The sequence below is a fragment of the Scophthalmus maximus genome, chromosome 8, assembly GCF_022379125.1.
Source record: "Scophthalmus maximus strain ysfricsl-2021 chromosome 8, ASM2237912v1, whole genome shotgun sequence".
NCBI classification, from domain to species: domain Eukaryota; kingdom Metazoa; phylum Chordata; class Actinopteri; order Pleuronectiformes; family Scophthalmidae; genus Scophthalmus; species Scophthalmus maximus.
The window spans coordinates 15,297,876-15,311,018 of NC_061522.1; the positions used below are offsets into that span (position 1 = coordinate 15,297,876).

The 13,143-nt window shown below is 44.8% G+C and overlaps 1 protein-coding gene across 3 annotated transcripts; it reads left to right on the forward strand.

The window, feature by feature from the left end:
• Positions 1-969: 969 nt before the first annotated feature.
• On the forward strand, positions 970-12,183 carry LOC118312995 (voltage-dependent calcium channel gamma-4 subunit-like). 3 transcript variants are annotated; one of them, XR_004794360.2, is made up of 6 exons: positions 970-1,627; positions 5,099-5,182; positions 6,710-6,850; positions 7,559-8,128; positions 8,202-8,254; positions 8,444-12,183. XR_004794360.2 is itself a non-coding variant. In XM_035638126.2 (5 exons), the coding sequence occupies exons 1-4, from the start codon at positions 1,405-1,407 to the stop codon at positions 8,125-8,127; spliced, it is 1,017 nt and encodes a 338-aa protein (XP_035494019.1). In that variant the 5' UTR covers positions 970-1,404; the 3' UTR covers position 8,128; positions 8,202-12,183. The 3 variants fall into 3 exon arrangements, 2 of the variants coding, with proteins under 2 accessions (XP_035494019.1, XP_035494020.1); XM_035638126.2 differs by having other exon boundaries at positions 8,202-12,183; XM_035638127.2 differs by lacking the exon at positions 8,202-8,254.
• Positions 12,184-13,143: the final 960 nt, after the last annotated feature.

Genomic DNA, 13,143 nt, shown 5'->3' on the forward strand with positions numbered 1-13,143 from the left:
CTTTCTGAGCACTGCAATATTCCAGCAAATCAAATTTTCTCTTTGCTGATGCAACCTTGACATTGCATCTCTCTCGGCTGCTCACCTGCTGTGACGCCTCCACCATCTCCCCTTTTGGTTAAGAAGAGCGAAGTCTCGGTCCACAGACGAGGAGAGCTGAGCCCACTCTGCTCAAATGTTGCACAGCGTTGTCTTAATATGTTCACACGGCGAGTGGGTAACTTGTGAGCTTGTTATCTCATTCCTCATCTCCCTCCTGCAACCTATACCTCACAACCTTTTACCATCCCTCTCCTCCAGCCTTGTCCCTTTTTTCTTCCTAACTTCCCCTCCTGAGCCTCACTGTCTTCCTCCCAGCCTCTCCCTCCACACACTCCTCTTGCTCTCATCGCAGGGACCAGTGAGCGATCCAGAGCTTTGGATCATCGGACGGTTCCCCACCAGTCAAAAGGACGGAACATCAGCAGTCAGGGCCAAGCGCAGCGGGGCCTCTCTGGCTGCTTCCCTCTCTGCGCCAGCGAGAGAGAAAAAGGAAAAAGAAGACCCCCCATCCACAAAGTGACTTTGTAAGACTGCATTCATTTAGGAACATCTGAGTCCGAGCACGTGGTCACTTTTCTACCGCTTTTATGAGCCGCTTGATCTGGCAAGCAGACTGCTCCGACTTCAAAGTGGTTTTGCTGGATGTATTAAGAAACATTTCATCAGTGGTGGTGAGGCCCCCGCTGTCTTTCAAGTTGCTGCTGCAGCGGTTCAACCGCGAATCGGATCTGTCTCATCTCCACTGCCATGTTTTTGGGGTGTTTTTAAAAACGTGTGGAACCCAGTGTCATGCTGTGCATGCATGTTTCGTGTGTGTTTGTGATCTGTGTGTGTGCTTTTATGTTTGATTCTTTCTCGATTGCATGTGATTAAGGACAAACTGTAAATACTTTTCTTTATCTGTACCTTCAAGTGTAGCTCTGATGTTTTCTTCTTCTTCCAGCAGCTGTCGACTCCTCCTTTGCCCCCATTGGCTCATGGCCACAGCCGGGGAAGGTGTGGTCTGGACGCGCGACGCTGCATCCTTTGTCAAGCCGAGTAGTTTACCATCGAGCTGCAGACACCTCGTCCTCGTGTGGCCGTTACACGTGTCACTAATCCGTTATAAAAGTGTGGAATGCGTCTCCGGATTGTTTTGCCACCTGTAGCAGGATGTAAGATCAACACCTGTCCAGACCACTCGAGAGGAATGAAACGAAGCCTGCGACGTGGATCGAAGTTCAGGGGGTCGTCGAGCACTTATTGAGCAGCTTCAGGAGCGACACTCGCCTCGAGGAGCTGGAGATGCGCGCGCTCCCGCCGACCGCAGCCGTTGGCACCGCGCGCTCCTCGCCGAGGGGGACGCGCACAGCATGAGCCGCCATGGCGTGGTGTGACCGAGGGGCGCAGACCCTGCTGGCCGCCGCGGGCGCCTTCGCCGCGTTCAGCCTCATGACCGTCGCCATCGGCACCGACTACTGGCTTTACTCCCGCGCGTACATCTGCAACGCCACGAACGCCTCCGCGGATGAGAACCAGATGCAAACCAGGAAGGTCCGAGGCGACCTGACGCACTCCGGACTGTGGCGAGTCTGCTGCGTCGAAGGTGAGACAGTTGGTGCTGGTTAGTTCACAAACTTTTTGGGGTGGGTTTGTTATATACCAAGGGCTAATGGACGTCTGCTGATTTCCTTCTGATTGTTTGTCTCGTGTAGAAGAGGCAATGTGTGATCGATCAAATGCTCATTACGCGTTACATCAGCGGGATAAAACTTGATTTGAAAAAAGGAAAAAAAAAGGTGATTTCCGCGTGAAAAGGACACCATACGTGTGTGCAGAAAAGTCCAGAAATATTCGCAACAAGTATACATCACCCTCCTGCTCGGGTGGGTCAACGCATCCAAAAATGGAAATCACCCACAGGATTCGACATAAACGAACCATTAATCGATTGATTGATTGATCAATCGATCACTTTTCCTTGTAATGTAATATGTATCTTGGGAAAAAAAAATGACGAAACAAAAGGGCAAGATTGCAACATACAAAAATGTATGAGAAATATGGTTTTCGTCCTATTTTTCTCATTAAGGTAACATGTCTGTTCGCCAACTCCTTGGCAATACAATTGAAACGGGAATTGTTTAGCAAGACACGAGCGATGGCCCTGGCACTGGCCTCCCTCCGTCGGGAGAGGTGATTGTTTGGACAGTATCACTTACACTTGCGCACCATTACGCACGACTGCTTCATTGCAATCGACGCAATCCAGTTGATCCGTGAAAGTACAGTCACCCTGCGTGATGTGGCGCTGTCCACTGCTGCTGGTGCTGAAATCTCCACCACCAACCGAAATGAATAACCACAGGCCAATAAAAAACTCAGACTGCCTCAACTCGGATGCACCAATCCTTACCAGCTGGGAGCTAGAACCAGTCTGTTGCTGACTTGTCCAGCATGTTTTTGTTTGTTTAACACCACGACTGAAGGGTAACCAAACAGAGGTTGAACGCTTGCCACCGAGTAAAACATGATGTGTCATATGCTCGTTGGAATAACTCCATTATGTGCATACTGATCAAAAGAGAATATTTTATTGGGGTCAGTAAATGACAGGAAATGGCTAAAACCCCCAAACCACGGGGCATTCAGAGACCAGACAGTGCCGTGTGTGTGTGTGTGTGTGTGTGTGTGTGTGTGTGTGTGTGTGTGTGTGTGTGTGTGTGTGTGTGTGTGTGTGTGTGTGTGTGTGTGTGTGTGTGTGTGTGTGTGTGTGTGTGTGTGTGTGTGTGTGTGTGTGTGTGTGTGTGTGGCTGATGTATGCAGCCATTATGGAGGCGACACTTGCTTTTCCATGCACTCACTGTTACCACTCTTACTGGATTTTTAGATTTCAAGTTTTCCTACGAACTTAATGAAAAGACATGCTCCCTCCATCTCGGTTCGAACCCTTGAGAGTATCATCGGCAGACGTGAAATGGAGCGCTCACCGTTCAGTACCTTTGACCGTCCCTCTTTTGACCTGCTCATATCGTTACACACAGAGTTGAAACTCAAGTTAACAAACCTTATCTCTTTTTCTTTTCCCTCACGTACACACGGACGGGCGTGCACACCACCTCAGCACTTGTGCCACACCATCGTGAATCTAACTGGCCTGTGTTGGCAATCCCTTGTCTGATGCTAGCTGAGCCAAAAGACTGTCAAAGGCTCTGGTGAGGAGTGTTAGTGACGCCCAATCTTACTTTGTTGTGACTTCAAACAAAAGGCAACTGGGGTGCAACTTTAAAAGCATTCTTTAAGATCCAATCCACCCCATTGTGGTTTATTTAAAACCATCAAGGAGCGAAAGAATTAACTTTGTTTTGGTTTCTTTCTTTCCATGGATCTCTTCTCAGAACGAAGGCGAAGATGGACTCTAACCGGTTGTATTAGGTCAAATGAGTGGCATGACTAATGGGCGAGCCGCGGGACTCTTTGGCTAACCTTGTAGAAGGTATTACGCTCGTCTTCGTGTGCCGAGTACACATCTGTATTAGTGTCGCGTCTTGTAAAAACACGCCGGAGGCTCTTTCGGAAGGTGAGCGCATCGTGGGGCAAATGAGCTTTTCAAAGGAAACAAAGTGAACGGTTGTTCCGCAGCCAGTCGAGCTGAAATGCAACAAGAACTCTCACTTAAGCAGCGCCCCCCCGATCAGTGAACACGCCGGGGTCGGCACCAAATGACATGACGTGTTTCAACTTGCTTCACTTGGTTCAACTTCCAAAGACAAATCCTTCAGAATTGCTTTCGGATACTATCTCACCACGTGTGTTTTAGTTAACTTACTATACATGTTCTGTATCATAAAGGCAGATTGCTCGTTTTGTGGCTTGTGTGTGTGTGTGTGTGTGTGTGTGTGTGTGTGTGTGTGTGTGTGTGTGTGTGTGTGTGTGTTCGTGTGTGTTCGTGTGTGTGTGTGTGTGTGTGTGTGTCCGTGTGTGCTTGTTGAATGCATTAGTAAGATGTCAAAGGCCTCCTCTGAGAAGCGGAGCTAGAAATGTGATTCTGGGTTGCCCGGGGGAGGTTGCCATGGTGAAGCTATGCTGAGTAATAAAAGATGGGCTCCGGTCTCTCAGACAGATGGGCTCTGGGGAGATACCTCCCCTACTGAGCTCGCTCCCTTTCTCTCCCATCTCTTTCTCAGCCTCATTCCCCGGGGTATTAGCTCACTGGCCTTCTGTGTATTATTTATTGATGTGTCAACTTTTCTTTTCCACTTCTTTGTTTGATCTTAATGATAAAACTAAACAAGATTATTGATTATTTCTTGTTTTTCTTCACCCTTCACAGTTTTTCTGATAAAAAAGAACGAAAAAAATCTAATTATTCTGAAGCTTTAACCCCCGAAATATTAAATATGTGCAAGACACACACACACACACACACACACACACACAGAGACACACACACACACACACACACACTTTTTAAAATTTTTCTCAGGGAATCTGAGAATTGGTGCTATATGCTAAGCCTACTTTATATATCAGGGTTACATGTTATTAGTTTTATACTGATGGCTCTCATGTCATTAGATGCATCAACTGGTGCGTCCGGCACGGTAACGGAGCATCTACTACAATGACAAATACAGAGTTGACAAGAGGAGGCAGCGGAATCAGGCTTCAGACTTTTGATTCAAAAAACTCCAATCTTTTAATATTCATAATGCCCCCAATGTTTTATTCTCTTAAAATTGGAAGGAAGATTTTCTCAGTGAAGAGACTGGGTCTTTGAATAGAAGGTGCCCGAGGGCTTCGAGAAGCTCAGAAACTCCGATCCACACAGCAGACATGTCCTAAAAGGGCTTCTGACATGGTAAGAGGGGAAAACAGGAGACCCATGTACTAGTTTAGATTTTGTTCACCAGTCTTCCATAAGCTACTGTTGATGCAGTGGATGGTCAACATGTAGTCCGTATTACACCGTCTCTCATGTCAGGATCTATAATAAAGACACAATATTTCGCTCTAACATTTTTCTCTGCACATCGCCGCCAGTGGCATTAACACTGTGCTCTTGGCTTCTCCGCAGGTATCAATAAAGGAAGCTGTTTTCGGATCAATCATTTCCCAGAGGATAACGACTACGACACGGACAGCTCTGAGTACATCTTACGTAAGTCGTTGCAACATCTTATCTTCAGACGCCTCAACCCTTAATCTGCTCTCTTTTCTTTTCTTCGTTTTTTTTTTCTGAGTGGTGATGGAGTTAGCACAAGGGCACTTAATGTGTCATGACATCTCTATCCCTCCCCCATAGACGCCTGGTGTCATGACAGTAGTTGGAGCTATTGAAATGATGAAGTATGTTGTGTGCTGATGAGTCTGAAAAAGGACTTTACCCCACATTTGACCACGGTGGTTCAACGAAGGCATCTGTGAATTACGCCCTGAACATTGTCTGGACTCTTGTAACTCGTGGTTACTACATTTCAGTTAATCCATCTATTTTTGCCGGAGGAATCGGATCAGCTTCACTTGGCGTATCACATTTGGGTTCCAGTTTGATGCCCTTGTCCCCAAAGAAAGCTGCTTCCATCTTTGCTGTTGTCTATATTGATTAATTTCCATAAGCTCAAGGAAATGAAGTCCCGCTCTCACTTGGTTATAGAATAGCAGTAATGTCTGCTGCAGGGTCAGGGAGTGGCCCAAAACTTAGCCCATAGTATCTGTGGAGGCATTCGTCTGTCGAACCCATGGCAGAGCTACTACATGTGTCAGCCATGCCTGACATATTTTCAAGGCCAGTCGGGTTATTCAGAAGTCCCATCACTTGGCATGTGAAGCGTGTTATGTATGTATGTGTGTGTATATGTGTGTAGTTGAGAGTGGGCTGGAGGGGCCTCACAATTGTTAATCATTAGAATCATCACAAAGTGATTGAATAATTAAAATCCTTCTATTACTGTTACTGTCAAGAGTAGGACATCCATTACGACTGTATTGTTTCTGCAAATGTAACGTCATATGATTCACATACTGAGAGTGTGACTGAGACTGGACTTCTCTTTTTTGTCAATATGAATATTGATAGTTGGATTTTATAAATCTGACAGCAATATACTGGCTGACATTTTGTTTTCAATCAAGTGGCCGTCCACCGTGACGTCACCCGTTGGTTTGTGAACTGCCGTTTTGAAGTCTCGAGTTTAGCATTTTGGCAAACGGTGCTTGATCGTCTATTTGACTCTAAATGGGGCCGTTATTTACAAAATGAACATCATGCTGTATTGAAGAAGACCATAAACTCCTCAGGAAAGTGTTCACTGACGTTATAAATCAAGAAAGAGACTGAATACAGGTTTCCGGCACTTTCGCACTTTCACTTTCCGGGCAAAGGAGTCCATCATTATATTCAGTCTATGTTTTCAATATGAAAGCACGACATAATCCAATATTTTTTGTGAAGATCCTCTAAATTTGATTATTAAAGTTTTGACCAAGATGCATACTGGAACATTTCACTGTTGAAAAAAAATGAACCTGTCAGTTGTCTCTGGTGAACAACACATATAAGAGCAGCACCGTTTCTTTCTATCTTTGGTATTTGTAAAACAGTGTGTTGGTACTAGAGCCAACATGTACTTCCTCATGTGCACTGACAATAAAAGCCACACTCTCACCTGCTGTCTCTCATGAACAGGTATCGTGCGTGCATCGAGCCTGTTCCCCATCCTCAGCACCGTCCTGCTGATGTTGGGCGGCCTGTGTGTCAGCGTGGGACGCATCTACAACGGCAGGAACAACATCCTGCTCAGTGCTGGCATCTTGTTTGTGGCTGCAGGTGGGACCAAACTGTCAGCACTCTACAGATGAACACACACACACACACACACACACACACACACACACACACACACACACTGGGGGCGAGAACAAATAGATTGTGTAAACTGTCGCAGACAGAGCAGGCAGGATGTGAAGACAGACACAATACAGGAGGGTTTCACTTTAGAGTCAGTGTGACAAATCAAGCTTCCTGTCTTCCTTTTTAAAACTATCTTCTCCCATATTTCAACAACAACAACAACAAAAAAATACAAAACAGTTTTTTCTCTCTGGCATATTTTGTTGTTTGTGAGCACAGTGGTGCCATGTCTCAAACCCTTATAGTGCATCTGCTTTGTCCCCTCAATCCATTTTTCTCTCTGATTTGCAATAGCAAATATTTTTGCATGCGCAAAGAGGAATATCAGAAGGTGAAGAGCTGCATTTTGATGATAAAAGCAAGAGGTGTCTTCCCAGTAGGAGATCAAACTTGTGAACGTGCTTTTCTCAGGTGTTAATGAATGTGATAATTAATAATGTGTATTAATTAATAATTAATACTGTGAATTCCAAACTGCATCAGCCACTTGATGAACACGCTGCTTTCACTAACAGTGGTAGAATACACATACGAAAACTTTGGGTATTTTACATCCATGAGCTGTGACTTTTCTTTTAACGTTTCTTCCTCCTCTCTCACCTCTCTCCCCTGTGCTGTCCTCAGGCCTGAGCAACATCATCGGCATCATTGTCTACATCTCCAGCAACGCCGGCGATCCCAGTGACAAGAAAGACGAGGACAAGAAGAGCCAGTACAACTACGGCTGGTCCTTCTACTTCGGCGCCCTCTCCTTCATCGTGGCGGAGTCGGTGGGCGTTCTCGCCATCAACATATACATCGAGAAAAACAAGGAGACGCGCTTCAGAGCCAGCCGTGACTTCGTCAAAACCATACCCTCCTCTTCGCCTTACTCCCGCTTCCCCAGTTACCGCCACAGACGGAGGCGCTCGCGCTCCAGTTCCAGGTCTACTGACCCGTCTCGCGAGCCCTCCCCAGTGGGGATGAAGATCGGTGGAGGGAGTGGTGGTGGTGGAGGAGGAGCAGGGGCGTTGGGAAGGGGGTTGCCGATGGGGGATATATCCCTGTACGCCCTCTGTCGGGACCCCCTGAAGGGGGCAAGCGGGACTGCAGGGCCCTACAGTCCGGAGAGGGACTCTGGGTTTTTACAAGTCCACAACTGCTTCCAGAAGGATCTGAAAGACGGAGTGAACAGGAGGACCACGCCAGTATGAGGTCAGGAGTGTATTGCTGTGTGAGATATAATAATAAGCTTGACGGAGCCCATTACAATATTGTACATTTACAGAAAGGACAATTCCTCCCCCGGGGCTGTTCAAGGCAGCAGCGATGTTAGAAAAGGTCAGAGCTCAAAATTGTTGTCCTTGCGTCCCTCTGCGACAGAAAAGTGCCACTCTGTGTTTCATTTGGAGGAAGAGGAAAACTGATATCAGCATAACATTTTCATGACCTGACTCAATATCTTTGTTTAGCAATATTGCAAGACTTTTAAAATGTGACACCTACTCTTTGTGACGTCTGCTCTTACAGAGAGGCTGAAATGATCGTACTGGAATGCTCTAAAGGACAGTCACTCAAGACTGGATACGAGGATTAACCTTTTATAGACTCAATGATCAATATAATAAAGGTTCTGACCATTGAACTTCAGGTAATTATGTTTTTTTCCTCTGAAGTAGCCGTGCGGTGTTTTGAAAGTGCGCTCACTTCCTTTATTCTGAGACAAAAAAAAAAGAAGACCCCCCCAATATTGTCTGCTACAATGAAGTGGTTGATGCTATTGTTTGTAATTCAAAGTATTATCGTACCGTGTTTGTTTGTAACCTAACAAAAATGGTGCTAACTGAGTCTGTACACCTTTGATCGTCTTAAGCCCTGCCATTTAAATACTCTGACAGTATCCCAGCGACGTCTCTCAAGCCCGAACGTGAGTCGTGTGATAAATGTGTGTTACAGTACGTGAAAGTGTGTGTTACGGCTCTGAAACACTGCCACGCTATGAAACACGCCTGCTGTGATGAATATGGATATCTGTAGATGTACACCAACAAAAATGACAAGACTCACAGAAGTGTCACTCGTACATTCCACTATGCTGTCTGATGTATCAGTATAAATTGTATTTGTACAGGCTGTGTGTGTAGTGCGCTCCCCGGTCGCTCAGGGACGATGAAGTCAGACAGACTGTTGCAGTCGGTGTGTGTCGAATCGGAAGTGAGATCACACTGTGGGTGTTGCTGTTAATTAACACGACTCATCTACTGCCTTCGAGTCCAGAGGGTTTTTTCGTCTGGTATATTTCTTTTTATCATCGCCGCAGGAAAATGCTCTTACATTTGAGGCGGAACTCATATTTAAGGCATTTCTGTGCTCCTGCTGCTCCGTATCAAAGACCAAGTGTTTGGAAATGTAATATTTTAAAAGAACAGTCGACAAAAAAAAAACACATTTGTGTCATGAAGTAGTTATGTTACTTTGTTTTGCTGAGTCTGACACCTCTTCCGTTGCATGAGAGATATTGAGAAGTGTCTCTATAATGGCAGGAGTATATTTAGAAGTAGTATAATTGACCCTCTTTCTGGTTAATGCAAAACCCCCCAAAAAATAACCTAATTGCAGCCAACTTCACTCTGCTTGTGGTTTGATTTGACATAATAAAGTCAGCGGAAAATCGGTCGAACGAGGCAACTCACACACAGAGAGTCTCGTTAATGACGCAGGGTCGATGGGCTCTGCCACGGAACTGCACGGCAGACGAGTCGGGCAACCACAGGGTGTTGGAGGAAATCTGCATCAGCGAGCTTAATGCCTGACTGAGCTAACAGGCTCTCCAATGTTCACCCGGACTCGGGATAGCCTGTCTCCGCGTCTCCAAACAAGAGCGGGAGCAACGTCCATGTTGTGTACGTGTGTGAGGGTTGGTGAAGGTTCAAATTAGTCATTGTTCATATAGCACGCGCTCGACCGCCTTCCATCAGCTCCGTGGCCCGTTTTCAGGTTGAACACTTTTAGCAGCAGCACTTAAGATTGAGTCTATATGGTTTGATTTGGTCGTTGGTTTGCGATCCGGTATCTTGGCGGCTGCCGTGCACATTAAAACACACGGTGCCGCTGCAGGGTCTCCCAGACATAGTTGTCGTCCAGGCTCCTCTAATTCAAGGGGAAGCCTTGAATTAGAATAGACTGGCGCTGTATCTTCGTTATGCCGGGCTGGTGTGATGACCTCGTTTCCCCCGCTTCAGTCCCACATTTGGGCGATTCTTCGACACCGCTCTCCCCTGTCCATCACCCAGACTGTTAAGCTCTGTGAATTTGAATGCCATGAACCCTCGCAGATATTTCCATCCACGGCAAAGCCGAGCCCCTCCCTCTTTCCCTCCCTCCTCCAGAGACTGAGAGGAAAATGACATGGCCACCTCTCCATGCACACCCACAGGACGAGCCAGCGTGCTTGTCAGCATCCTCACCTGACTGTGCAGGACAGACGCAGTAACGTTGTGGGCTCTTGATTCAGGTTCTGTCTTTGGAACCTGATTTTCCGACACGATAACACAGCGGTTTGTATATCAGACATCTTTATCTTCAACCTGATGCACCCAAAGCCGTGACAACGCAGCCAGCAATGGTTTGTTTTACTTGGAAGAGCAATTATCACAGCTACAATGTAATTTGTTGTGTAAATTTGATCTGAATATGATTTAACCTGTTGGCTTTAATCTAATCTACTACACATCCCCAAAAAAACATGACATTTCTGCTGATGTGATTGTCCTCTGAGGGAGAGGGGTCACACTAGAATAATGCCACTGTTATTTTTCACAAAGTATCGATACATCATCACCAATCACATCAGCTGTTATACTTCTTTGATATTAAGTGAGGTTTGGTTTGTAGTAATTGGGGTTACAGAACTAATGTGAAAGCCAGATGCAATTTCCTCCCGAGAGATCCACATCTCCACATGCCCCCTCTCTCCTCCCAAGTTCTTTTTGGAAATTAAAAAATGGCTGACATTTCTCCCTGCAGGGGGCTTGAATCCTCGCTCCCTGTTGGTATTGGTGCCATACACTGTCGATCCAGGAACCACAGGCCTCCATTAGGAAGACATCTGTCACTGGATTTAGCGGGCAGTTGTTACAGCTATGACACGTGAAAAACACGAGATACTCATGGCATATTTGTAATTCGTCCAATTATCTTGCAATGTCTGCAGAAATGAAGCGTATCTGACAGCAAGCAAACGTCCCATGATCTGACTCATCATGAGATACAGGAGGACGACACAACTCCTCATACATGGAAAACAGTGTCTTCTACTTGATTTCACAGAAACACAATCACAGTTAAATATGTCAAAATAAAAAGACATTTTTGATACGCTCCCACTGGTTTTGTAAGTAATGTAATGCAATGTTATACAATTATATTAGTAAATTTAAAAAATGAGTGAGAGAGATATTAGGGTAACCAGAGTAATAAAATGAAAAAGTGTAATTTTCTGAGGATTGGGTTATTTGTATTGTTTTGTCCTTATTTTTATTGACTGTAATCTCTAGTAATTCAGTGTACTCCACCAGATATAGTCTACATCCAATACATTATCAGTTTTATGTGTTTTTATCCATCCATCTATTATCTATACCGTTTCATCCTTCAAGGGACTGTCAAACCTGGACATAAGTGTCTTTCATCATATCTATGAGACGACAAAGATAATTTATTTCAATTCTGTTTTGAATTCCGTGAACATCTCTTGCATTTCTTCAAGGGCATATTTAAGTAGCATTTTTGAAAACATTTTAAACAAACAATAAGGATTAACCCAAGATAACAGCAGGCAGTAGCTACAGTAATTAATCCCTCATTTATCAAAAAGACTTTAAGTTAATTCCATACTCTTTTGAGCCTATCAGTTCATCCACACCTAAAAATGGACACCTCTACTTCGCTTTAAATACTGCAGAAACTTTTCAGTGAATTAGGTCGTGACACGCCAGAAGCCTCTGGTGTGAGTTAGTAACACACAAGAAGAAAAACGCACATGGTCAAGCAGCAGGCAGAGGCTGCTGTACAATATGGTGCGTCTTCAAAACAGACGGAAAAGCTAAATCTTGTCGGTGACCACCTGTGGCTTTCATTTTATAAGTTGTATGAGAAAAATATGCAACAAAGTCCCAAGTCGTGCATCAAGGAAATTCATTTATAATCAATGATTTAGTGCTTTCTTTGATTATTGCAAGTAAAGTGCAATTAAACTTATTGTTGACGAAGTTGCCTTTTTCATTCTTTTTGCAATCTTCCATCGTGTAGATAATGAACTCTGCTTGTCAATACACCACCAAATCATCATTCCATGTTGACATGGACATGGTTTACACATAAGGTCTGTATGCAGTGTTCATAAATGAGGCCTCGCTGGGAAACAAGTCTAACGCGCGACTGATCCTGGCTGTATCAACACTTCTCAACCTTTCAAAGAAAAAACAAAGATTAGGTCAACGGAGACCAAAGATTACTGCACCATGATTAAAAGTAAAAATTCAATTTTCCACAGAGTGGTGAACGTCTTCTTTTCATGCGGCATCAAGGTCTTATCCTTGCAGCTGAGGAGCAGTCATGATAAGCCATAATCAATGTGGTTACAGCCAACAAGGTTTAGTGGTCCAGGCCCTGGCCGCACCATCAGTCCACATCAGCTTATTTCCCTTGAAAGATATTTAAGGAGCCAGATCCGTCCCCGAGGACTCAGCGCCAGTGTGGCTGTCTCAAAGCAACTTCGGTCAAAGGTTGTTGAATCAGCCAATGTCCGTGCAATCAGGGGTTGTTGCCCCTGTGGAAGTCATTATGTCAGGGCCATCTTTCAAAATGAAGGCGAGTTGTTAAAAGAACTGGGTTGATTAAGAGTTCGCTCTGGATTGAGCCTACAAGTCCACACACACACACACACACACACACACACTCACACACATGCGCACGCACGCACGCACACACACATATTGTTTTGAGGACCCTCATCTTACATGCCTGACCCCAACACGTAACACAACCCTGACCTAAATCTAATTGTAACTTTGATTTTAAAACCAAGTCTTAGTCTTCAGAAAGTCTTTTAAATGTCCAATATTTTATGTTTTTTTTGGTGATTTATTTGAAGTTTATCCGCCATTAAAAATTTAAAAAAAAACATCTTAGTATAGTTTAACATATCTTCTCTGTAATGTATGTAATCA

What these genes read in the sequence shown, in the direction of transcription:
- LOC118312995 (XM_035638126.2), top strand. Translation starts at nt 1,405, where the DNA reads ATGGCGTGGTGTGACCGAGGGGCGCAGACCCTGCTGGCCGCCGCGGGC. An exon ending in GCGAGTCTGCTGCGTCGAAG is followed by an intron (nt 1,628 to 5,098) that starts GTGAGACAGTTG and finishes GCTTCTCCGCAG; the next exon opens with GTATCAATAAAGGAAGCTGT. An exon ending in CATCTTGTTTGTGGCTGCAG is followed by an intron (nt 6,851 to 7,558) that starts GTGGGACCAAAC and finishes TGCTGTCCTCAG; the next exon opens with GCCTGAGCAACATCATCGGC.